Raw genomic sequence first — 25,772 nt, 5'->3', positions numbered from 1 at the left:
AATTTTTGGGGCTGACTCTCGGGCTTCCTTCCACGCCGCCGTGCTTGTTTCTCCAACTCCATTCTCCTGTAACCCTCTTCGCACTGCTCCAGCGAATCCCAGGCGGGCTCCGGCACTCTCCCTGGGTCGACCGCCCCCTGTCTATTTCCTCCAGACTTCGTAGCTCCTGCTGCCGCTGCCTGTCACCATGCCGCTTGGTCCTGTTGTGGTGGGTGATTCTGTAACGGTTTTCTTCATGTGAAAGAGAGTCGGACCAAAATGCGCTGTGGCTATTTAGATTCCTGTTTTTTTTGTGACAAAATATCTTGTTTAAAACGGGAACGTTTTTCTTCCAAAAATGAAATAGCGCCACCATAAGTGTAAGAGGTTAAAACCTCATTGAAAATAAGAATTTGTTCTTAACCTCTTACACTTATGGTGGCGCTATTTCATTTTTGGAAGAAAAACGTTCCCGTTTTAAACAAGATATTTTGTCACAAAAAGATGCTCGACTATGCATATAATTGCTACTGTTCGAAAGAAAACACTCTGACGTGTCCAGAAATACAAATATCTTCTCTGTGCGTGCCCTTTAACGTGAGCTTCAGGCAAAACCAAGATGACTTGGCATCCAGGAAATGACAAGGATTTTTGAGGCTCTGTCTTTCATGATCTCCTTATATGGCTGTGAACGCAAGAGGAATGAGTCTGCCCTTTCTGTCGTTTCCCCAAGGTGTCTGCAGCATTGTGACGTATTTGTAGGCAGATCGTTGGAAGATTGACCATAAGAGACCACATTTACCACGTGTCCGCCCGGTGTCCTGCGCCGAAATTGGTGCGCAAAAGTCACCTGCCAGTATTTTTCCATGGGGCACAGAGAGAGAAGCAAGCTTCCACGAACTGCATGTCAATGAAGAGATATGTGAAAAAACACCTTGAGGATTGATTCCAAACAACGTTTGCCATGTTTCGGTCGATATTATGTAGTTAATCCGGAAAAAGTTTCACGTTGTAGGTGACTGCATTTTCGGTTCGTTTCGGTAGCCAGGCGCAATGTAGAAAACGGAACGATTTCTCCTACACACAGACGCTTTCAGGAAACACTGCGCATCTGGTATGTGGCTGGGAGTCTCCTCATTGAAAACATCAGAAGCTCTTCAAAGGTAAATGATTTTATTTATTTGGTTATCTGGCTTTTGTGAAAATGTTGCGTGCTACATGCTACACAAAATGCTATGCTAGCTTTGCATACTCTTACACAAATTAGTCAATTTCTATGGTTCAAAAGCATATTTTGAAAATCTGAGATGACAGTGTTGTTAAGAAAAGGCTAAGCTTGAGAGCAAACGCATTATTTTAATTTTATTTGCGATTTTCAGAAATCGTTAACGTTGCGTTATGCTAATGAGCCTGAGGCTTAGTCACAATCCCGGATCCGGGATGGGGAGTTTCAAGAGGGAAAATAAGAATTTGTTCTTAACTGACTTGCCTAGTTAAATAAAGGTAAAATAAATAAATAAATAAATCCTATAGGGAGCAGAATTTTCACTTTTGGATAAATAGTGTGCCCAATTTCAACTTCCTGCTACTCATGCCAAGAATATAATATATGCATATTAGTCATAGATTTGGATAGAAAACACTCTGAAGTTTCTAAAACATGTATGTGAGTACAACACAATTTATGTATCAGGCAAAACCCCAAGGACTAACTGTTCAGATTTTTTTTGCCTCTCTCTGTTCCCTGAGATGTCATTGCCCTGTGATATTTCTCAGGAACCTGTTTTCAGTTCCTACCGCTTCCACTGGATGTCACCAGTCTTTGGAATTTGGTTGAGGTTATTCCTTTGTGCAATGAAGAAGTAGACCAACTTGGAACTGGGTACACTGTTGAGAGTTGCGCAAGACGTGAAAAGATTCGCTGGTTTGTTTTCATTCCGGGATTTAACACAGAAAGACCCGTCTACAATTTTATTGATTATTAACGATTAAAAACACCTAAAGTTGTATTACAAAAGTAGTTTGAAATATTTTGGCAAAGTTTTTATAGGCAACTTTTGAAATATTTTGTAGTGACGTTGCGTTTTTTGTAACTTTTTTTTCTGGATCAAACACGCTTTATATATGGACGGAATAATTGAACAAAAGGACCAATTGTGATGTTTATGGGACATTGGAACATTGGAGTGCCAACAAAAGAAGCTCGTCAAAGGTAATGCATGTTTTATATTTTATTTCAGCGTTTTGTGTAGCGCCTGCAGGGTTGAAATATGCTAAACTAAATATACAGGTTTAAAAAATGTACTTCTGTGTATTGATTTTAAGAAAGGTATTGATATTTATGGGTAGGTACATTCGTGCAATGATTGTGCTTTTGTTAAATCATCACCCGTTTGGCAAAGTTGGCTGTGATTCGATGATAAATTAACAGGCACCACATTGATTATATGTAACGCAGGACAAGCTAGTTAACCTAGTAATATCATCAACCATGTGTAGTTAACTAGTGATTATGTGAAGATTGGTTGATTTGTTTTTCATAAGATAAGTATAATGCTAGCTAGCAACTTACCTTGGCTCCTTGCTGCACTCGCGTCACAGGTGGTCAGCCTGCCACGCAGTTTCCTCGTGGAATGCAATGTCATTGGCCATAATAGGGCATCCAAAAATGCCAATTACTGATTGTTATGAAAACTTGAAATCGGCCATGCCGTAGAAATCATGGTTGAGAATGAAACGACTGAACAAATGAACAATGAAACAGCACAGCAAGTAAGTGAAAGAAATAGGTTTTGGCTATGTTTTACTGGTAAGGGAATACCCCCCCCCCCACCCCGCTGAATTGGACTAAAATTAATGGGAACATATTGCCATTATTGTGCGAAACATTTCCACGATGGCAAATACCAGTCAATTGGACACCAATTTAAACCATGTTGCAAATGGCATATTGCAAATGCCAAGTGTCATTCAGCAAAGTCCCTCAGATGGCGAGCGCGCTCCACTGTAATTTTTCATATTGCAAATGGACATAAAGTCAAGACCCAAGTGTACAATTTTGAAAATTTGAATTCTTTTCCGAAAATGTATCACCCTCTAAAAATGTGCTTTCTGAACCGTTTTTCGAAATTCTTTCGTTTTCTTTTGTCATTTATACATGTATAAGAACTGTATGAACATACCTTTGTCATATTTTATTGAGTTGTCCATAAGGCATATGTTCTTTGTTCATTTGCAATATGCTATCATAGGAAGTCAAAAGTCAGTGAACCATTGCCAAATGCAATAAGAAATGTCCACAGGTCATTCAGAGCCGGAGCAGCGACCTTAATTGGTGCCGAAAATCCACTTTTTTCCGGGCTTTGCTATGGGGTCCTTGAATGAGCTATCGGACTGAAACGTTAGGGTCCATCTCTATGGGCCAAGGCGGTTTCAATGCACCTAGTCTTGCGACTCTGGCACCTTTCTAAATGTCATAATTTTCACGATGGGCGAAATGAATTGAACTTATTGCAAATGTACGAGGCCGATTCTCGGTCTGAGAACCTTCTAGAGCCACATAACTCACCGTGCATTATCGACTTGAGCTCTAGAACAGGTTTCTAAGGTTTCAGAGCTCGAGGTGTGACGGTTCTTTGATAGTTTGAATGAAGGTAACTATTGCAGGCTCTGTGTGTCTGTAAGCCCACTCTGTGTCACTCTATCCTTCTTGTGTGTGAGTTTTTCTTGGAAATCTGATGGGAGGAATTACTGATTTACAGTTCATGAGTGTTGCCTAATCACACAAATGACGTTTTGGAAAGATCTGACCTTTTTAACCTTTCAAAACAGCCCCTGTGTCCCCATTGTAAGGCACTTACGGTTGGCACAGGAAGCTGAAAGTAAACACATATCCTCATAGGGGTAGGCTTTTACAGAGTCCTGAGTTTAAAGTCCTTACGTTAAGAATTGACTGATTTACAGAGGGTTGAATGCAGTGTTTTTCACAAACTGCAGGTTGGGTATATCAAAACACCTTTAGGGTGAATTTCACCACTTCCGGTTGTTCCAAGAAGTTTAGAATAGACACAAGTAGACCTCATAGTGGCCTGATGAATTGTCATTGAAGACAGGTTCATAAGGCATTCATAACCCACATAGGCTTCACGTTGAATTTAGGGAGCAGGTAATGTATTCCTATGGGGAGACAAGTCATTGCAAACTGCTTGATGTCAACACCGTGTTTTCACTGTTAACATCTTTGGATCTGGGGGGCAGTATTGAGTAGCTTGGATGAATAAGGTGCCCAGAGTAAACTGCCTGCTACTCAGGCCCAGTTGCTAACATATGCATATTATTAGTATATTTGGATAGAAAACACTCTGAAGTTTCTAAAACTGTTTGAATGATGTCTGTGAGTATAACAGAACTCATATGGCAGGCAAATACCTGAGAGAAAAATCCAACCAGGAAGTGGGAAATCTGAGGTTTGTAAGTCATTGCCTATTGAATATACAGTGTCTATGGGGCCATATTGTACTTCCTAGGGCTTCCACTAGATGTCAACAGTCTTTAGAACCTTGTTTGAGGCTTCTAATGTGAAGGAGCGGGAATGAGAGCTGATTGAGTCTGGGCTCTGCCAGAGTGCCATGAGCTGATCACGTGAGAATGATCTGTATTCCATTGCATTTCTACAGACAAAGGAATTCTCCGGTTGAAACATTACTGACGTTTTATGATAAAAACATCCTAAAGATTGATTCTATACGTCGTTTGACATGTTTCTAAGAACTGTAATATGATTTTTCGTCTGAACTTTCGCCTGGACTTGCCCGCGCCCTGTGAGTTTGGAACGCGCAAACAAAAAGGAGGTATTTGGACATAAATGATGGACTTTATCGAACAAATCAAACATTTATTGTGGAACTGGGATTCCTGGGAGTGCATTCTGATGAAGACCATCAAAGGTAAGTGAATATTTATAATGCTATTTCTGACTTCTGTTGACTCCACAACATGGCAGATATCTGCATGGCTTGTTTTGTTGTCTGAGCGCTGTACTCAGATTATTGCATGGTGTGCTTTTTCGGTAAAGCTTTTTCTAAATCTGACACAGCGGTTGCATTAAGGAGAAGATTATCTATAATTCCATGCATAACACTTGTATCTTTTAGCAATGTTTATTATGAGTATTTCTGTAAATTGATGTGGCTCTCTGCAAAATCACCGGATGTTTTGGAAGCAAAACATTACTGAACGTAACGCGCCAATGTAAACTGAGATTTATGGATATAAATATGAACTTTATCGAATAAAACGTACATGTATTGTGTAACATGAAGTCCTATGAGTGTCATCTCATGAAGATCATCAAAGGTTAGTGATTAATTTGATCTCTATTTCTGCTTTTTGTGACTCCTCTCTTAGGCTGGAAAAATGGTTGTGTTTTTCTGTGACTTGGTATTCACCTAACATAATCGTTTAGTGTGCTTTCTTCGTAAAATCTTTCTGAAATCGGATACTGTGGCTGGATTTACAACAAGTTTCTCTTTAAAATGGTGTAAAATACCTGTATGTTTGAGGAATTTCTGTTTTGAATTTGGCGCCCTGCAATTTCACTGGCTGTTGGCGAGGTGGGACGCTACCGTCCCACATATCCCAGAGAGGTTTAAGGGTTAATGCCACGGTCAATGTTAGGCTTGCACAGATAGGGAAGACCTCAGGAACGTTCCTGAGGTTGAATTGTCCTTCTAACCCTAATGGTGCTGCCGCTGTCACCCAAAAGCACATGATATTTAGGGCCAGGCTTAATTTTGGGCCTACTTTTTTCATGGTCGCTTCGCTCAGAGCGAGCTACGGTCAAGCGGGGCGTCTCTTTTAACTAGGCATGGCTTACAGATTATGGTGATACCATTGCAGGCTCTGTGTGTCTTTAAGCCCCGCTCTGTGTCACTCCATCGTGTGTTTTGTGTGTGTTTTCTTGGACTGTTGGGGGAAATGACTATTTTGCAGTTCGTGAGGGTTGCCTATTCACATATATTAAGTTTTGCTAAGATGTGACCTTTTTCACCCTTCGAAACATCCCCTATGAAAGTTAGTTCCGGTTGACACAGGAAGCTGAAAGTGAACACATATCCTCCTTGGGGTAGGCTCTGACTTGATTTTGAGTTTTAAGTCTTTACGTTAAGAACTGACTGATTTACAGAGGGATTAATGAGTGTGTGTGATTTCAGAAAATCACAAAATCTCGTAGAGCTCCGAAACCTGCCTTAACGGATTCGTCTGAACACGTCGCAACTGGATCTGTAACTTAAAAAAACAAAACATTTATCTTACCAGCACCAATTGTACATTGTACGATTTCTCCTAAAATACAATAGATAAATGGCTAGTTCTTTTTTTCCTGACACCGTAGGTTCATGTACTTTGATGTGAAGCGGTCATATTAGCATTCTATTTTCGTTTTTTCGCGTTTAATCCCAGAAAAATGGCTTTAACTCATAAAGCGTTGAGGCCTCGACACCATCTTGTTTATTGGCTAACATCCCATTAGGTCAATCCTATGTTCACCAAGTTTCTTTTTCAAAGTCTTTTCCGTTTAGGAGAAATGGCCATGTCATGATTGATGATTGATGATTGATGTTTTGTACATTTGCAATAAGAAGCCATTCGCCATCTGGTGGAATTTATCGGACAGTGGAAAAATGTACAAAACTTGATTATTTTATCAAACGGAAACCAAATGTCCGAGGGACTTTATTGGATGACTTCCCGGAAGACCTGGCCCTGGGGCACGGCCCGAGGCCGTTGTCCGCAAATGTTTTTAAAATTTGCCGTCTAGTAAGGGACAGTACATTTGCAATATGGATATCATCAACAATCATACAGCAAATGCAGTTTGCTTCCCTTATGTGGGTAATGGGGACATACGTAAATTTCAACAAAATAACTTTTTGGTGAGTGTGGGTAACCTTTTATTTAACTAGGCAAGTAATTAAGAAGAAATTCTTATTTATGTTGACGGACTACGCCGGGCCAATTGTGCTCTGCCCTATGGGCCTCCTAATCACGGCCTGATTGGATACAACCTGGATTCGAACCAGAGACTGTAGTGACACCTCTTGCACTGAGATGTGGTGCCTTAGACCGCTGCGTCCATGTGTGTGTTAACTATTTCACCGTGCTAGAATGCTTAAGGCTGCAAAAAAAAAACATCTGTACCGTTTTTTTTTTTGGCAAGGAAAAAATTGGATATCGGTATAGGCCAAAAATGTAATTTTGGTGTGTCACTAGTTGTGGTCAGTAGTTGTGTTGTGGTCATAGATTATGATAAGCAGTTATGTGGTTGTGGTAGTGGTCAGTAGATGTGTTCAGTTGTTGTGTGGTAGTGGTCAGTAGATGTGTTCAGTTGTTTTGTTGTTGTGGTCAGTAGTTGTGTGGTCAGAAGTTGTGTGTTTATTGTTAGTACTTGTGTGGCTGTGTTCAGTAGTTTGGTGGTTGTCAGCAGTTGTGTGGCTGTGGTCAGAAGTTGTGTGTTTGTGGTCAGTAATTGTGGTCAGATGTTGTGTGTTTATTGTTAGTACTTGTGTGGCTGTGTTCAGTAGGTGGTGGTTGTTTAGTAGTTGTATGGTTGTGGACAGAAATGGTGTCGTTGTCAGCAGATGTGGTAAGCAGTTGTGTGATTGTGGTCAGAAGTTGAGAGGTCAAAAGTTGTGTGGTTTTGGCCAGAAGTTGTGTGGTTGCTGTCAGAACATGTGTTTTTGTGGTCAGCAGTTGAGTGGCCAGAAGTTGTTTGGTTTTGGTCAGAAGTTGTGTGGTCGTGGTCACTAGATGTGGTCAGTAGTTGTGTGGTCTTGGTCAGAAGTTGTGTGTTGTGGTTGTGGTCACTAGATGTGGTGAGTTCTTGTATTCTGTAATTGTTGTCACTCTCTTCACCCTCGTCATAATTTTTGCCCTCTGTGTCCATAGCAATGGCTCCATTTGTGCTAGTCAATGGTGACACAGAGAGCTGTTGGTAGACATCAGCTAGTTTTTGTCACTCTAAACTCCAACAAACAGCTCTAACTTTTTATTGGTAGATACTCTTCCTAATCTGCTCTATCCAAGCAGAGAGGTACAGCCCACCATTCTCTTTAGAGACAGTAAAAATAGCCAGTTAAGTTATTTAGAGCACAGAGCATGATCCTGGAAAAGGAAGATGAAGCAAGTAAGCATTAGAAATCTTCTCTTCATCATTCCAAGTTGTTCAGACCGGGAAAGTATTCTTAATCTTAGCGCTAGCTGTTCGGTCTCAAACATATATTGAGGAATCATGGGAATTTGAAGAGATATGAAGACATTAATATATGCAAATCAAGCATTGCTAGGCAACAGTAGCCTTGGCAACACCGCTGCCTTTGTTGGTAAAACAAGTGAGAAACATACAGTAAGTTTGTGCTTTAATAATAACTAAATACTGCACCCTGACCCACAACTTATTTGCTAGATTCTTGACTGTTAGACAAAGCATTGGAAGTTCAAAGCATGATGTAGTTTTATTGAAATTTCCAGCTGCTGTCAGTAAATAATATGCTTGCTTCTGACATGATTTACTGCACGGCCTGAGAGCAGTTGATGGCTATGTCTACAGTCAAGACGCTATTCCAAATACATCCAAATACATCCTCAAGTAAATAATGAAACATGTTCAATTTGGTTTAAATAATGCAAAAACAAAGTGTTGGAGAAGAAAGTAAAAGTGCAATATATGCTATGTAAGAAAGCTAAGGTTTCAGTTCCTTGCTCAGAACATGAGAACATATGAAAGCTGGTGGTTCCTTTTAACATGAGTCTTCAATATTCCTAGGTAAGAAGTTTTAGGTTGTAGTTATTATAGGAATTATAGGACTATTTCCCTCTATACCATTTGTATTTCGTTAACCTTTGACTATTGGATGTTCTTATAGGCACTTTATTATAGCCAGTGTAACCGTATAGCTTCCGTCCCTCTCCTCACTCCTCCGTGGCTCAAACCAGCAACACAACGACAACAGCCACCATCGAAGCAGCGTTACCCATGCAGAGCAAGGGGAACAACTACTAGAAGGCTCAGAGCGAGTGACGTTTGAAATGCTATTAGTGCGCGCTAACAAGCCAGCCATTTCACTTCGGTTACACCAGCCTCATCTCGGGAGCTGATAGGCTTGAAGTCATAAACAGCGCAATGCTTGACGCACAACGACGAGCTGCTGGCAAAACGCACGAATGTGCTGTTTGAATGAATGTTTACGCGCCTGCTTCTGCCTACCACCGCTCAGTCAGATACTTAAGATACTTGAATGTATGCTCAGTCAGATTATATTCAATGCAGGACACGCTAGATAATATCTAGTAATATCATCAACCATGTGTAGTTAACTAGTGATTTATAATTGATTGTTTTTTTTAAGACAAGTTTAATGCTAGCTAGCAACTTACCTTGGCTTACTGCATTCGCGTAACAGTCCTTGTGGAGTGCAACGAGAGAGAGGCAGGTCATTATTGCGTTGGACTAGTTAACTGTAAGGTTGCAAGATTAGATCCCCCGAGCTGACAAGGTGAAAATCTGTCGTTCTACCCCTAAACGAGGCAGTTTACCCACCGTTCCTAGGCCGTCATTGAAAATAAGAATGTGTTCTTAACTGACTTAACTAGTTAAATAAAGGTATAAAAATAACATTTTTAAAAATCGGCAAATCAGCACCCAAAAATTACTGTTATAAAAACTTGAAATCGGCCCTAATTAATCGTCCATTCCGATTAATCGGTCGACCTCTAGTTGAAGCCCCTCAGGCAGATTATATCGGTAGATCAGTCGTTATGGAATCGGCTGGGCTCCGTGTCGGCAGTAAAAGGGGTCCAGGCCAATTGGCAAAATATGTATTGTAGCCCAAGGAGTGGCTGAATGGGCCTCTTTAGCTTGCCGGGAGATGGACCTAGCATGAGGCTAGTTCCAGGCTCACTGGTGCTTGCTTCGGGACAGAGACGTTAGCCAGGGGGTAGCCACTCGGATAGCAGCTAGTTAGCTGCGATGATCCAAGTGAAAAGGTTCAGAGCTTGCGGTAGGAAACCGGAGATGTGGCGAAAAAGCAGTCCGGTATGCTCTGGGTTGAATCACGCTGTGCAGACTGGCAGGAGTTGACCGGGCTGATGACCGCTAGCAGTGGCTAACTGACTACTAGCTAGTAGTTAGTTAGCTGGCTAGCTTCTGTTGGGGGTTCTAGTTCTAAAGTATAGAAAATAGCAGATCACCACATTGGGTGAGGCGGGTTGCAGGAGAGTATGTTGAAACTGAGGTTAAAAATATAAATGCAACTATTAAAAATATTAAAAAGATATATACAAAGGACACGAAAAACAAAGACGTCTGAACTGCAACGCCATCTTGAAATCTATTTGATTCTACTTGACCTTTTCAAAATATTTGTAGGAACAAGAAATCTCTTGCTAAAAGTCAGGCCCAAAGTTAACTTGCTCATGTTAACTAAAGATACAGTGTGCAGGTTTAGGTTATTTTGACAAGGTCTGTTTTACAGATGAGCCCTGTAATTAATTGTGTAATTGTGTTGGTCAATTTTTTGACAGATTAAGATTCCATTTTCTTTTGCAACGGTTCCGACATGAACGTGGGGTGTTGTAGAACATTTACCCATTTTAAAATAAGGTGAAATTATGTTTCTGTCACCATCTATTTGTTATGGTTACATAAATACATTTTACAGACAGACCCATTGTTCAAGCTAGCAAACTCAAAGGTATTGCAGAAATGTTAGACGTATTCCCTATCCTTCCCTATGGCTGTAAAATGTGCTATCCTACTTTACAGCTTCCTACAGAGCAGGTCTAGCACCACTGACCACAGTGAATCACACATAGCTCTGGGTTTATGGCCTCGAAGGGTGACTCCTGCCCTCTTTGCTGAGCTAGAGCTGACCTTCCATTGACCTTCCACGTTAGTGCAGCGAAACAAAGGCTGCATCCTGTGTAAAGCCTTGCTACTGTTATTTTTCTGCTGATCTTTAATTATTTTTTTACTTAACACTTTTTCTTAGTTGCATTGTTGGATAAGGGCCTGTAAGTAAGCATTTCACTGTGAGGTCTACACCTGTTGTACTCAGCACATGTGACAAATAACATTTGATTTGATCCCAATTATTCACTCTCCCTTAGTGTGCACTCTCATGGATTTGAGTAACCATGGAGGCTCCCCACAGCCAATACTTACACCAATCTATACACCTAATCCAATGCTTTTAAATTCATGACTAATGCACACTTTAGAAGTGTGGAGAACCATGACACAGCCCAATTTAGGGCAGTGTTTGTCAGCCAGCCTACCATTTAAATATCTGTAGCTTTTCAAAAGTAAACCCTGGTCTTACAATAGGATGAAGAAATGGAGCAGGCTCTCTAGGTTCACTCCCACAACCTTGTAACTGCTTTTCAATTTGCTCTGTAATCGACCATTAAATCATAAACTTATTTTTGGCTGCTCTTCAGCTTGAGATGGGAACAGCTGTCGTTATGCCCTCACAATTCTTCTGTGCCTTTTCCTCTGAGTCAGCATTTTTCTCTGACTCTCCGTACTTAAGTACTTTTCCTCAAGCGGTATATGTTTTTTATCAGTTTCTAGATGCCCTGCAAGTATTTGGGTTAAAGCACAAGAGTACTGACGAGATCAGGCCACAGACATGGATATACAGACATAGTCATCTTCGCAACCCCAAACATATCTATAATACAGCCACAGAAAGCAGCTGTTTATCCCGTGTCATGGTGGGGGGGTGAAATAACATCCTGGAGTAAATATTACAAGCTGATCTCCAAAGGGTTCACTGTAATGCATAGACGTTTGTTTTGGAGGATTATGGATCTTTTACTTTGCCTTTCTAAGCAACTACTTTCAGAGAGAGGAACAGTTTCTTGGAGAAGAGATGGCGGACACAAACTATACCCTTTGTGTTTACTTTTCACTAGCAGGCCTTTCAATTTCAATTCTTCTTTTTCTGAGCAAAATGTCTGGATCGAAGCAGAATTTCCTAATGAAATGGCTAGTTTCAGTTTATGTGCAGCCCTCGACTCACAATATTTGACTTGTTTCCATTAGTTTAAAATACTTTCAGCTGCTGTCGGCAGGTGTTCCTTTCTCACGGTCGGTAGTCTGATAGACCCGACACTGCCATTTAAGATAATCCACACCTGAAAAAATACAACAAAAAAACACATTCAGGAATGACAACTCAAAACTTTATCTTGGGTTGGGGGTTAAATTCCTTTCAAGAAGTGCAGGAATAAGTTTACATTGCAGATGATCAAAATTGCTTAATTGCTCACCACGGTTTCTCGCCAGAGTGTCATTTCCCCACTTAATAAGAAGGGCAATTCCACGTCAACAGAAATCTATTGAGACAGATGTTTCCCTTTCAAATGTATCCCAAACAATAAACAGTGACTGCAAAGTTTAACAAACCATGTAAATCTATGCAAAATAATGACTTCTTAACAATTTCCACACAAAAATGACAATACCACATTTACTTAAACTGTGCAGATGCAGTTTAGTAACAGAATGATTATAAAAGCTCCTGTTTATTTAACCAATATTTTTTTTTACATGGGGGGAAAAGTCCTAGACTTTTGTCAACAGCAAAAACAACTGAACAAAAACAACAACATGTAGGCCTTTGTCATGTGTACACACACAGACACCCAATCTGAGTGTAGCCTCAGGGATAGCCTCAGGGATAACTCTCCGGTGTTGGAAGGACCCTAAATACTAAGGGCCATGACACTGTATGGTGAAGACCTTCTCTGTTCTTTTTGTAGAAGTGTGTAACATGTAAGTAATCATTCTCCATGCCAGTTACTTGTGCTACATATTTGTGATTTGCTGGCTTTGCTTTCTGCAATATACTCAAAACAATGAATTTTCCACTTTCTGGAGCAGAAGATGAGGATGCTGGTTGCAGTAAATTGAATGATAGAGGCTTTACGGGAGAGGTGATATTAACTGGAGAGAGAAGAGGGCAAAGGGAGAGCGAGCAAGGGCCTGTCCAGACTGTTTTCACACTCTTGCTTTGACCACCAGATGACAAAGAGAAAGATAATAGTTATGAGCTGAACAGTATACCAAGAAGGGAGGACAGTAGCAGGTGACCACTATGATTTCCCATTGTAGTCAATTTAATTGCTGTGATTCCGTTCAATTTTTGGGGATATTTTGTTACCGATTTGGTAATGTAATGATGAGTTTTATCATCTAATAAGTCATAAACATATTGTATATCAGTAAAAACAGTCTAAATGATAGGTCTAACTTGTTACTTCTGCAAACTTTCATCATCCACCCCCATGAGGGAGAGAAATTAGAAAATATCTTAAAGATATGTGGGGGGGGGGGGTTAAACGAAATGACAAGGCAATAGGTTTATAATCTTACAGAAGGCAAATCATTTCTCCAAAACAAAATATGTGTTGATATTAGTTGGCAGTGTTCTTTACTTCAACTAACTGCAAATAAGCTACTTGACTTAATTGTGTTTTGATGTATTTATAGTACATTAAGTCTTGCTGTAAGACCCCTTTTCCATCTGTTTGAACATTACTCAAAACTCATCAAGCCAAAAAATTACCAAAATAACTGCTACTCAGTGCCTTTAACTGGTTTGTCTGCCCAGATAACAGCCAAACACTTGTTTTCATTGGGGGAAAGCTCTCGAGCACTCTGATTTGGCACAAGGGTGTGAAAATGAAGCACCAACTGATTTTCCGATTCTACATGTGGTCCCTATAACACATTGTGGCGACCGCAAGCGATAGGATGGCCACCTACTGCTTTCGGCCGAGCATCGGTCCTCTGTGTCCCTTTTTTAACAAGTCCATCAATTCTCTTGTCATGGGGCCTGATGAAGACGAAGAATGACTGTTGATTCAGCAGGCAAAGGAATTTGCTCCTCTAGTGCTTGACTAATTACAGAGCTGAACTGTCGCATGCCCGTTATTAGAGAGAGCCCTCATCTGCTGCTCTGCCAGCACTTTTGAGCTCAAGCATATTTTGCCCTCGAGCACATTTGGATGAATTTAAAGAGCTTTGGTGTGTGGGAATGCATTGCTCCATCCCAGTTTGGAAGTTATTGCCGAAGGGTGTACGCTCATGCCTGGGGGAATGGGCTTCTTTGGCTTTTCCTTGTGGCTGCTCAAGCACACACATAGCTTGATGGATTCTGTAATTAAAGTTATAAGATGGTGGTGCTGAGGAGGGTGCCCGTCTTACCCGTTCCTACTCAACCTTTTTTATGGCTATTTTTGCATTAATTATTACTTTGTTTGCTCAGAATGTTTGTCCAATTTCCTACGATGACAATTACTTGTGTGTCATGAATCGGAAGCTACACACGCTCAGCCTCCCAGAACTGGAATACTACATACATAAGCTCCTTTGTTCCCCACACAGCAGGCTTACTTGTTGCTGCTGATCTAGATAACTGAAGGCAATGCCTGAGATGAAGGAAAGGGTGACTCCAAGCTATGCTGAAAGACTGGCTACAGCCTCCTCTTCCTAGTATCCTGATGGCTAATCTCCAATCGCTGGAAAATAAACTTTGAACTCAGAGCAAGGTTTCAATTGCAGCTGGACATCAGGTAATGCTATGTCGTTGTTTTTACAGGACATTGCTTACGGACAATACATGCGACTCTGCTATTCAACCAAATGGCTTTTCCATTTTCCTTATGGATCGAACGGCGTCTTCTTGTAAGAGTAGCAGGGGGGGGGGGCTTCTTAATCAACAATTCCTGGTGTACCAAAGTTTAAAAAGTCCATGAGCTCCTGTACACCCGACCTGGAGTTTCTGATGCTAAAATACCAACCCTTCTAAATGCCGAGTGAATTCACGTGAGTTATCACAGTTGTGTACAATACCACCTCAAGCAAACATCAAGCAAGCACTCAATGAACTGTGCAAGAACATTAGCCAGCAAGAGTCTTCTCACCGGAGCAGTCTTTTATTGTGGGGGGGACATTTTAAACAAGCAAATTTTTACATTTTTCCAAAATATCACCAACATGTACCCTACTCCACGAGAGGAAACAACATGCTGGACCATGTATACTGAACAAAAATATAAACAATTTCAACAATTTTACTGAGGTACAGTTCATATAGGGAAATCGTTCAATTTCAATAAATAAATTAGGCCCTAATCTAGGAATTTCACATGAATGGGCAGGGACACAGCCATGGGTGGGACTGGGAGGGCATAGGCCCACCCCAATGGGAGACTGGCCCACCCACTGGGGAGCAAGGCCCAGCCAATAGAGTGAATTTATCCCCACAAAAGGGCTATATTACAGACAGAAATACTCTTTAAATTCATCAGCTGTCCGGTTGGCTGGTCTTGCAGGTGAAGAAGCCGGATGTGGAGGTCCTGTGCTGGCGTGGTTACATGTGGTCTGCGGTTGTGAGGCCATTTGGACATACTGCCAAATTCGTAAAAAATTATGTTGGAGGAGGCTTATGGTAGAGAAATTAACATTAATTTATCTGGAAAAAGCTTTGGTGGACATTCCTGCAGTCAGCATTTCAATTGTATGCTTTCTCAAAACATGAGACATCTGTGGCATTGTGTTGTGTGACACAACTGCACATTTTAGAGCGGCCTTTTATTGTCCCCAGCACAAGGTGCACCTGTGTAATGATCATTCTGTTTAGTCAGCTTCTTGATATGTTACACCTGTTAGGTAAGACGGATTATCTTGGTAAAGGAGAAATGCTCAATAATGGGGTTGTAAGCAAATTTGTGCATAATATGGAGCATTTCTAGGATCTTTTATTTCAGCTCATGAAACATGGGATCAACACTACATGTTGCATTTATATATATTTTTTTTGGGTGTGTGTGTGTACAGTTGAAGTCGGAAGTTTACATACACCTTAGACAAATACATTTAAACTCCTTCCTTACATTTAATCCGAGTAAATTCTCCCAGTTTTAGATCAGTTAGGATAACCACTTTATTTTAAGAATGTCAAATGTCAGAATAATAGTAGAGAGAATTATTTATTTCAGCTTTTATTTCTTTCATCACATTCCCATTGGGTCAGAAGTTTACATACACTCAATTAGTATTTGGTAGCATTGCCTTCAAATTGTTTAACGTGGGTCAAACATTTCAGGTAGCCTTCCACAAGCTTCCCACAATAAGTTGGGTAAATTTTGGCCTATTCCTCCTGACAGAGCTGGTGTAACTGAGTCAGGTTTGTAGGCCTCCTTGCTCGCACATGCTTTTTCGGTTCTGCCCAAACATTTTTTTATAGGATTGAGGTCAGGGCTTTGTGATGGCCACTCCAATACCTTGACTTTGTTGTCCTTAAGTCATTTTGCCACAACTTTGGAAGTATGCTTGCGGTAATTGTCCTCGTGGAAGACCCATTTGCGACCAAGCTTTAACTTCCTGACTGATGTCTTGAGAGTTGCTTTAATATATCCATATACTTTTCCTTCATCATGAAGCCATCTATTTTGTGAAGTGCACCAGTCCCTCCTGCAGCAAAGCACCCCCACAACATGGTGTTCTTCGTCTTGCAAGCCTCCTTCTTTTTCCTCCAAACATAACGATGGTCATTATGGCCGAACAGTTCCATTTTTGTTTCATTAGACCAGAGAACATTTCTCCAAAAAGTATGATCTTTGTCCCCATGTGCAGTTGGAAACCGTAGTCTGGCTTTTTTATGATGGTTTTGGAGCAGTGGCTTCTTCCTTGCTGAGCAGCCTTTCAGGTTATGTCGATATAGGACTCGTTTTACAATGTATATAGATGTATACTTTTGTACCTATGTCCTCCAGCATCTTCACAAGGTCTGTTGCTGTTGTTCTGGAATTGTTGTGCACTTTTCGCACAACAGTGCGTTCATCTCTAGGAGACAGAACATGTCTCCTTCCTGAGCTGTATGACGGCTGCGTGGTTCCATGGTGTTTATACTTGCGTACTATTGTTTGTACAGATGAATGTGGTACCTTCAGGTATCTGGAAAGGTATCTGGAAATTGATCCCAAGGAATCAAAAGAAATCAGCCAAGACTTCAGAAAAGAAATTATAGACCTCCACATGATGTCAAGCAGAGGCAAATATTTATAGAAACATCCGTGACGCTTCATAGCTTAGTATGTCAGAGGAAGGATGCTTAGTTATGTGTAAGTGAAGGAAAATTCATAGACCAAGTCGTCTCTGCAGTTTGGTAAAAAACATTACCTATATTTGTCATATGTGGGTGGGCCCGGGAAACTCCTAAACGTTTGGAAGAGCTAACACAATCCTGAGACTGTTTCCCTCCATTTTCAACATTAGCTCTCTACTTACACTCACAACTTAAACCAAAACTAAACTCTGCTATTGCCTTACTGACTTCCCATCTCTAAATACAGAGACATGATGACATTAAGGCCAAAACCTTTGTTCAGTTCAAATTACTTTGTCACTATTGGCCTATTTATTGCCTTACCTACTTACAGTGCCTTGCGAAAGTATTCGGCCCCCTTGAACTTTGCGACCGTTTGCCACATTTCCGGCTTCAAACATAAAGATATAAAACTGTATTTTTTGGGGCAGAATCAACAACAAGTGGGACACAATCATGAAGTGGAACGACATTTATTGGATATTTCAAACTTTTTTAACAAATCAAAAATTTAAAAATTGGACGTGCAAAATTATTCAGCCCCCTTAAGTTAATACTTTGTGGCACCACCTTCTGCTGCGATTACAGCTGTAAGTCGCTTGGGGTATGTCTCTATCAGTTTTGCACATCGAGAGACTGAAATTTCTTCCCATTCCTCCTTGCAAAACAGCTCGAGCTCAGTGAGGTTGGATGGAGAGCATTTGTTTACAGCAGTTTTCAGTTCTTTCCACAGATTCTCGATTGGATTCAGGTCTGGACTTTGACTTGGCCATTCTAACACCTGGATATGTTAATTTTTGAACCATTCCATTGTAGATTTTGCTTTATGTTTTGGATCATTGTCTTGTTGGAAGACAAATCTCCGTCCCAGTCTCAGGTCTTTTGCAGACTCCATCAGGTTTTCTTCCAGAATGGTCCTGTATTTGGCTCCATCCATCTTCCCATCAATTTTAACCACCTTCCCTGTCCCTGCTGAAGAAAAGCAGGCCCAAACCATGATGCTGCCACCACCATGTTTGACAGTGGGGATGGTGTGTTCAGGGTGATGAGCTGTGTTGCTTTTACGCCAAACATAACGTTTTGCATTGTTGCCAAAAAGTTCAATTTTGGTTTCATCTGACCAGAGCACCTTCTTCCACATGTTTGGTGTGTCTCCCAGGTGGCTTGTGGCAAACTTTAAACAACACTTTTTATGGATATCTTTAAGAAATGGCTTTCTTCTTGCCACTCTTCCATAAAGGCCAGATTTGTGCAATATACAACTGATTGTTGTCCTATGGACAGATTCTCCCACCTCAGCTGTAGATCTCTATAGTTCATCCAGAGTGATCATGGGCCTCTTGGCTGCATCTCTGATCGGTCTTCTCCTTGTATGAGCTGAAAGTTTAGACGGACGGCCAGGTCTTGGTAGATTTGCAGTGGTCTGATACTCCTTCCATTTCAATATTATCGCTTGCACAGTGCTCCTTGGGATGTTTAAAGCTTGGGAAATCTTTTTGTATCCAAATCCAGCTTTAAACTTCTTCACAACAGTATCTCGGACCTGCCTGGTGTGTTCCTTGTTCTTCATGATGCTCTCTGCGCTTTTAATTGACCTCTGAGACTATCACAGTGCAGGTGCATTTATACAGAGACTTGATTACACACAGGTGGATTGTATTTATCATCATTAGTCATTTAGGTCAACATTGGATCATTCAGAGATCCTCACTGAACTTCTGGAGAGAGTTTGCTGCACTGAAAGTAAAGGTGCTGAATAATTTTGCACGCCCAATTTTTCAGTTTTTGATTTGTTAAAAAAGTTTGAAATATCCAATAAATGTCGTTCCACTTCATGATTGTGTCCCACTTGTTGTTGATTCTGCCCAAAACAATACAGTTTTATATCTTTATGTTTGAAGCCTGAAATGTGGCAAAAGGTCGCAGAGTTCAAGGGGGCCGAATACTTTCGCAAGGCACTGTACTTCATTTGCACACACTATATACAGATTTTTCTATTGTGTTATTGACTGTATGTTTGTTTATCCCATGTGTAACTCTGTATTGTTTTTGTCGCACTGCTTTGCTTTATCTTGGCCAGGTTGCAGTTGTAAATGAGAACTTGTTCTTAACTGGCCTACCTGGTTAAATAAAGGTGAAATTAAAAAAAGTTAAAATTATAGAGGCTGTGATTTTGACCAGCCCATAATCGTCTGGAAAGATGACTATGTGTAAACCCAGTTTGTCCTTTTTGTCTTTGATTGTGTAATTGCATAATGGTTGTTTATGGACAAAAAGTACCTGTCTTCCTGTGTCACTCCACTAGCATATGCAGTATTTTTTTAAATTGTAAACCTTTCAGGTTAGGAATGGGCCTCTAGGGTCCTTGAGTGCAATTGTTTTTACATTAATTTTTTTAGCCTTTATTTAACCATTTAGGCTAGTTGAGAACAAGATCTCATTTACAACTGCAACCTGGCCAAGATAAAGCAAAGCAGTGCAACAGAAACAACAACACAGAGTTACACATGGAATAAACAAGCGTAACACAATAGGAAAAAAAGAAAGTCTATATACAGTGTGTGCAAATGGCATGAGGAGGTAAGGCAATAAATAGGCCATAGTAGTAAAGTAATTACAATTTAGCGGATTGGCATGAGTGATAGATGAGCAGATGAAGTAGTGATACTGGTGTGCAAAAGAGCAGCAAAGTAAATAAAAACAATATGGGGATGAGGTAGGTATATTGGGTGGGCTATTTACAGATGGACTATGTACAGCTGCAGCGATCGGTTAGCTGCTCAGATAGCTGATGTTTAAAGTAAGTGAGAGCAATGTATGTCTCCAGCTTCAGCAATTTTTGCAATTCGTTCCAATCACTGGCAACAGAGAACTGGAAGGAAAGGCGACCAAAAGAGGTGTTGGCTTTGGGGATAACCAGTGAGATATACCTGTTGGAGCACGTGCTACTAGAGGGTGTTGTTATCGTGACCAGTGAGCTGAGAAAGGGTGGAACTTCACCTAGCATAGAATTATAAATGACCTGGAGCCAGAGGGTCTGGCGACGAGTATGTAGCGAGGGCCAGCCGACTAGAGCATACCGGTCGCAGTGGTTGCGCTTTGATTATTGGATCATCAGTACATCTGGAGATAAAATCAACGGCTCACAGGAAGGATGTGGTATGGGAAATGGGCCTGTTTATAGCAATAGAAATTACATGTGTCCCAGTGTTGCTTTCAATTCACTAACTGCCACACTGCTGTTATTATGCCCAGGTGGTGTCGGATGCTGCTGGACAAGGTGTCACCATCACTGGCAGCAAGACTTTCAACAACTGGAACTGGCCCAATGCTGTCATCTTTGCTGCTACTGTCATCACAACTATAGGTAGGCAAACTGTCCTGAGAGTGTCACATGGAGCTTATGTAATTGTGGTTTATAGTCAGGAGAAAAGGGAATATCGTAATTTATGCAACAAGACAGGAATATATTCCATAATAATTTATTGTGCAAGGATATGTGTATCTTATTTCAAAATCTTTCGGTAATGATCTGCTTAACTTTACTCTAATGGGATAAACTCTCATTTAGGGTGGACTGCTTGCCCTTTTAGTCCATGTCTGTATAATCTAAATGTACGGTACAGATCAAATGGGATCGGGTAAAGAAAAGCCAGATTGGTCTTTATTGTTGGTTTAGTTTGTCAGCAGAGTAATTTATTTTATTTTGGTACTCTGAATGATTTTACATGTTAATTCAGCCTTGCCAAGTCTCTATCATTTCTCATCACTGAAAAATATTTTATAAACTGTGGTTATGAAATGTGCATTCTTTTGGTAGAATTTGTTATCTGAATTGTTCAAAATAAGAAGTGTTAAGGTTTGAATGCTGTTGATTTGAATACTACTATTACCCCCTTCCTATTCTTTCTTGCTCTTGACAGGTTATGGCAACATTGCCCCCAAAACGTCAGCAGGACGGGTGTTCTGCATCTTCTATGGGCTCTTCGGGGTGCCACTCTGTCTTACCTGGATCAGTGAGCTGGGGAAGTTCTTTGGAGGCAGGGCCAAGCACCTGGGTCAGTACCTTACCAAGAGAGGGGTTTCACTGGTAAGAAAGATACTTTTTGTCTTGTAAATATTTTTTTCATCTAACATGGCTAATTTGTCTTTGTCTAAGATAAAATGATCAGAGGGAAATAAGTGAATGTGTTTCTTTGCATTCCACTGCATTTGACTCACTTCATCGGTTTTTGCATTATTTTTTGTTTTTCAGCGAAAGGCCCAGTTCACTTGCACAGCCATCTTTGTCCTTTGGGGTGTACTGGTCCATCTGGTAATACCCCCATTTGTATTTATGTCTCAAGAGGGTTGGACCTATGTGGAGGGCTTGTACTTTTCCTTTGTCACCTTGACCACGATTGGCTTTGGTGACCTTGTAGCAGGTAAGCTCATCCTCCCCTTGCATTATCAAGCTTTTTGCATGTTTATGGATATTTGTCCTTACATTTGCAAGTGATATTTTTTTGCCAACTTGTATTTTGTAAGGTACTTCTTATTTTCAACATACCTTTTTACCCAATATGGTAAAGTAGTTCTCATGCAACAATGTTCCCACTTCCTCAGGAATGTGCTTAATAAAACTGTGAAGTGATAATCTCACTTTTAAAAGTTTATATTCTGTTAATGCATACAAAAAATAATGTTGTTGACTCGTCCTATACTCGTATTTGTGGCCAAAGCATAAATTGGAGAGAAAACACTTAAACCCCAACCCAAACTTGTACCTCAAACAGACCATTTCAAAAAATTCTTGCTGTTTCCACATAGAGGATGATTTCATGGAAAGTGAGCTGTCTACTCGCATTTGGACTGTGCCCACCCAAAAAAATGTATTTTCTTTTGACCAATCAATTGGTCTACATTTTTAAACATGTTTTTCTCCATATATAGACACACCCTATGTGTTTCAATAAAACCAATTACACACCTGCACGTCAAACATCTCATTCCAAAATCATGGCCATTAATCTAGTGTTGCTATCTCCTTTGCTGCTATAACAGCCTCCACTTTTCTGAGAAGGCTTTCCACTAGATGTTGGAACATTGCTGCAGGGACTTCCTTCCATTCAGCCACGAGCATTAGTGAAGTCGGGCACTGATGTTAGGTGATTAGGTCGCAGTCGTCGTTCCAATTCATCCCAAAGGTGTTCGATGGGGTTGAGGTCAGGGCTTTGTGCAGGCCAGTCAGTTCATCGACACCGATCTCGACACCTATTTCTGTATGGACAGGAACACAGGAACATTGTCTTGCTGAAACAGGAAAGGGCCGGTTCTGATTTTTATATGCACATTTTCGTGGAACAGTTTCATTTAATTTTGATCTCAAAAAGTCATGTGGTTAATTTAAATGCTATCTCATTTAAAATGATACAAATAGAAAAGTAACTTCTATTGCCATTGCCAACTATGTAAAAACTTGCCTACATAAAGCCAAGATATAAAAACATTGCGGTCTGTAGGTAGAAAACGTCATGATTAAAAATAAAATTCCTGTAAAATCCCATTGGCTACACATTGCCTGTCTGTAACAATCTTTAAACATTGTATCAACTGTGTCCGCCTGATTTGCAACATTGTATAAAATATTCTGGGCTCTCAGAGTTTCTTGCGCCAGTGAGCTCCGGACAGACAAAACTGTAGGCTATTTCTGCAAGGGATTAAAAGTAATCAGGTGTTTTATGAAGTTTCCACGCGATCAGAGCATTACATTTTTCCCTTTCATGCCGAGTGGTTATCGAAAGGGAGTGAGCTGGAAATATGTTTCTAATACATTGAAAAGCTATTGTCATTCGCAATGGATTCTAAAAACATACTTCATTTACTTCCTGTTTTGAAGTGTAGAGAAAATTACTTCGAAGCTCAAGTTAAGACAATTTATAGGCCTAAATTTGCGCGCAGGCCAGATAGCCTATGCCTACTTCTATATGCGTAATCAGGTGTGTGTCCTCAACATTGAAAGGAGCGCTCCAAACAAAACCCAATTAATAAATTGACAATTCTGAAAATTGAATGAAATAAAGCAACATTTGTTTCTCAAGTGTAGCATATGTTGTGAGCTCTGCAAAAGTGTCCCGATAATATGAGAACGGTAATTGACTAATATTACTATATGGAAAGCATTAACAGAATTTACGGTAACCAAACAAACATTGTAGTTTATTAGGGGAATTAACGGTCAGTGTAAGCTGCTACTGGTGATATACAGTATGTTATGGGGAATTGATTGACAAACATGTAAAGGGAAAACGATTCACACAATTTATGAAACAATGAAAGTGCATGAAATGGTGGGAGAGTGCACATTCCTGAGAGCGATGTGCCTTATAGATCTTAGCTCATTTCACTTCTTATTGGACCTCCTCAATGGATTAGTCCACTGAGACGGATGCAAATCAGACTGGTGTTTACGTGCCATAAAAAATATCTATTTGCGACTGCTCGGCTAAAAAACAAAATACCAAACAAGAGTTGCAGTGTTGCAAAGAAAAAGCCATATCTCAGACTGGGCAATAAAAGATTAAGATGGGCAAAAGAACACAGAAACTGGACTGAGGAACTCTGCCTAGAAGGCCGGCATCCCGGAGTCACCTCTTCACTGTAGACGTTGAGACTGGTGTTTTGCAGGTACTATTTAATGAAGCTGCCAGTTGAGGACTTGTGAGGTGTCTGTTTCTCAAACTAGAAACTCTGATGTACTTGTCCTCTTGCTCAGTTGTGCACCAGGGCCTCCCACTCCTCTTTCTATTCTGGTTAGAGCCTGTTTGCTCTGTTCTGTGAAGGGAGTAGTACAAAGCATTGCACGAGATTGTCAGTTTCATGGCAATTTCTCGCATGGAATAGCCTTCATTTCGCAGAACAAGAATAGACTGACGAGTTTCAGAAGAAAGGTCTTTGTTTCTGGCCATTTTGAGAATGTAATCGAACCCACAACTGCTGATGCTCCAGATACTCCACTAGTCTAAATAAGGCCAGTTGTATTGCTTCTTTAATCAGCACAACAGTTTTCAGCTATGAAAACATAATTAAAAAAGGGTTTTCTGATGATCAATTAGCCTTTTAAAATGATAAACTTGGATTAGCTAACACAACGTGCCATTGGAACACAGGAGTGCGGGTTGCTGATAATGGGCCTCTGTACGCCTATGTACAGTTGAAGTCGAAAGTTTACATACACCTTAGCCAAATACATTTGAACTCAGGTTTTCACAATTCCTGACATTTAATCGTAGTAAAATTTCCCTGTCTTAGGTCAGTTAGGATCACCACTTTATTTTAAGAATGTGAAATGTCAGAATAATAGTATAGAGAATTATTTATTTCAGCTTTTATTTCGTTCATCACATTCCCAGTGGGTCAGAAGTTTATATACACTCAATTAGTATTTGGTAGCATTGCCTTTATATTGTTTATCTTGGGTCAAACGTTTCAGGTAGTCTTCCACAAGCTTCCCACAATAAGTTGGGTGAATTTTGGCCCATTCCTCCTGACAGAGCTGGTGTAACTGAGTCAGGTTTGTAGGCCTCCTTGCTCACACACGCTTTTTCAGTTCTGCCCACAAATTTTCTATAGGATTGAGGTCAGGGCTTTGTGATGACCACTCCAATACCTTGACTTTGTTGTCCTTAAGCAATTTTGCCACAACTTTGGAAGTATGCTTTGGGTCATTGTCCATTTAGAAGACCTATTTGCAACCAGGCTTGATGTCTTGAGATAACATAACGATGATCATTGTGGCCAAACAGTTCTGTTTTTATTTCATCAGATCAGAGGACATTTCCCCGAAAAGTACCATGTTTGTCCCCATGTGCAGTTGCAAACCATAGTCTGGCTTTTTTGTGCCGGTTTTGGAGCAGTGGCGTCTTCCTTGCTGAGCAGCCTTTCAGGTTATGTTGACATAGGACTCGTTTTACTGTGGATATACGTACTTTTGTACCTGTTTCCTCCAGCATCTTCACAAGGTCCTTTGCTGTTGTTCTGCGATTGATTTGCACTTTTTTTGCGCCAAAGTACGTTCATCTCTAGGAGAAAGAACGTGTCTCCTTCCTGAGCGATATGACGTCTGCGTGGTCCCATGGTGTTTATACTTGTGTAATATTGTTTGTACATATGAACTTGGTACCTTCAGGCATTTGGAAATTGCTCCCAAGGATGAACCAGACTTGTGGAGGTCTACAATTCTTTCTATGGTCTTGGCTGATTTATTTTGATTTTCCCATTATGTCAAGCAAAGAGGCACTGAGTTTGAAGGTAGGACTTGAAATACATCCACAGGTACACCTCCAATTGACTCAAGTTATGTGAATCTTCTTAAGCCATGACATCATTTTCTGGAATTTTCCAAGCTGTTTAAAGGCACAGTCAACTTAGTGTATGTAAACGTCTGACCCACTGGAATTGTGATACAGTGAATTATAAGTGAAATAATCTGTCTGGAAACAATTGTTGGAAAAATGATTTGTCATGCACAAAGTAGATGTCTTAACTGACTTGCCAAAACTATAGTTTGTTAACAAGAAATTTGTGGAGTGGTTGAAAAACGAGTTTTAATGACTCCCAACCAAAGTGTTTGTAAACTTC

The 25,772-nt window shown here is 40.5% G+C and overlaps 1 protein-coding gene across 1 annotated transcript in view; it reads left to right on the top strand.

Moving 5' to 3' along the window:
* Positions 1–25,772, top strand: part of kcnk5a (potassium channel, subfamily K, member 5a) — a 79,529-nt gene that overhangs the window by 46,563 nt on the left and 7,194 nt on the right. The window contains exons 2-4 of the mRNA XM_064925618.1: positions 20,409–20,520; positions 21,077–21,243; positions 21,409–21,577. Coding sequence (XP_064781690.1) covers positions 20,409–20,520; positions 21,077–21,243; positions 21,409–21,577 — 448 coding nt within the window. The remainder of the gene's footprint in view (positions 1–20,408; positions 20,521–21,076; positions 21,244–21,408; positions 21,578–25,772) is intronic.

Source organism: Oncorhynchus masou, chromosome 2 (assembly GCF_036934945.1).
Source record: "Oncorhynchus masou masou isolate Uvic2021 chromosome 2, UVic_Omas_1.1, whole genome shotgun sequence".
Lineage (NCBI taxonomy): Eukaryota > Metazoa > Chordata > Actinopteri > Salmoniformes > Salmonidae > Oncorhynchus > Oncorhynchus masou.
Note: the sequence above shows the minus strand (reverse complement) of the source record. Positions and strands in the feature narration are given on the sequence as shown.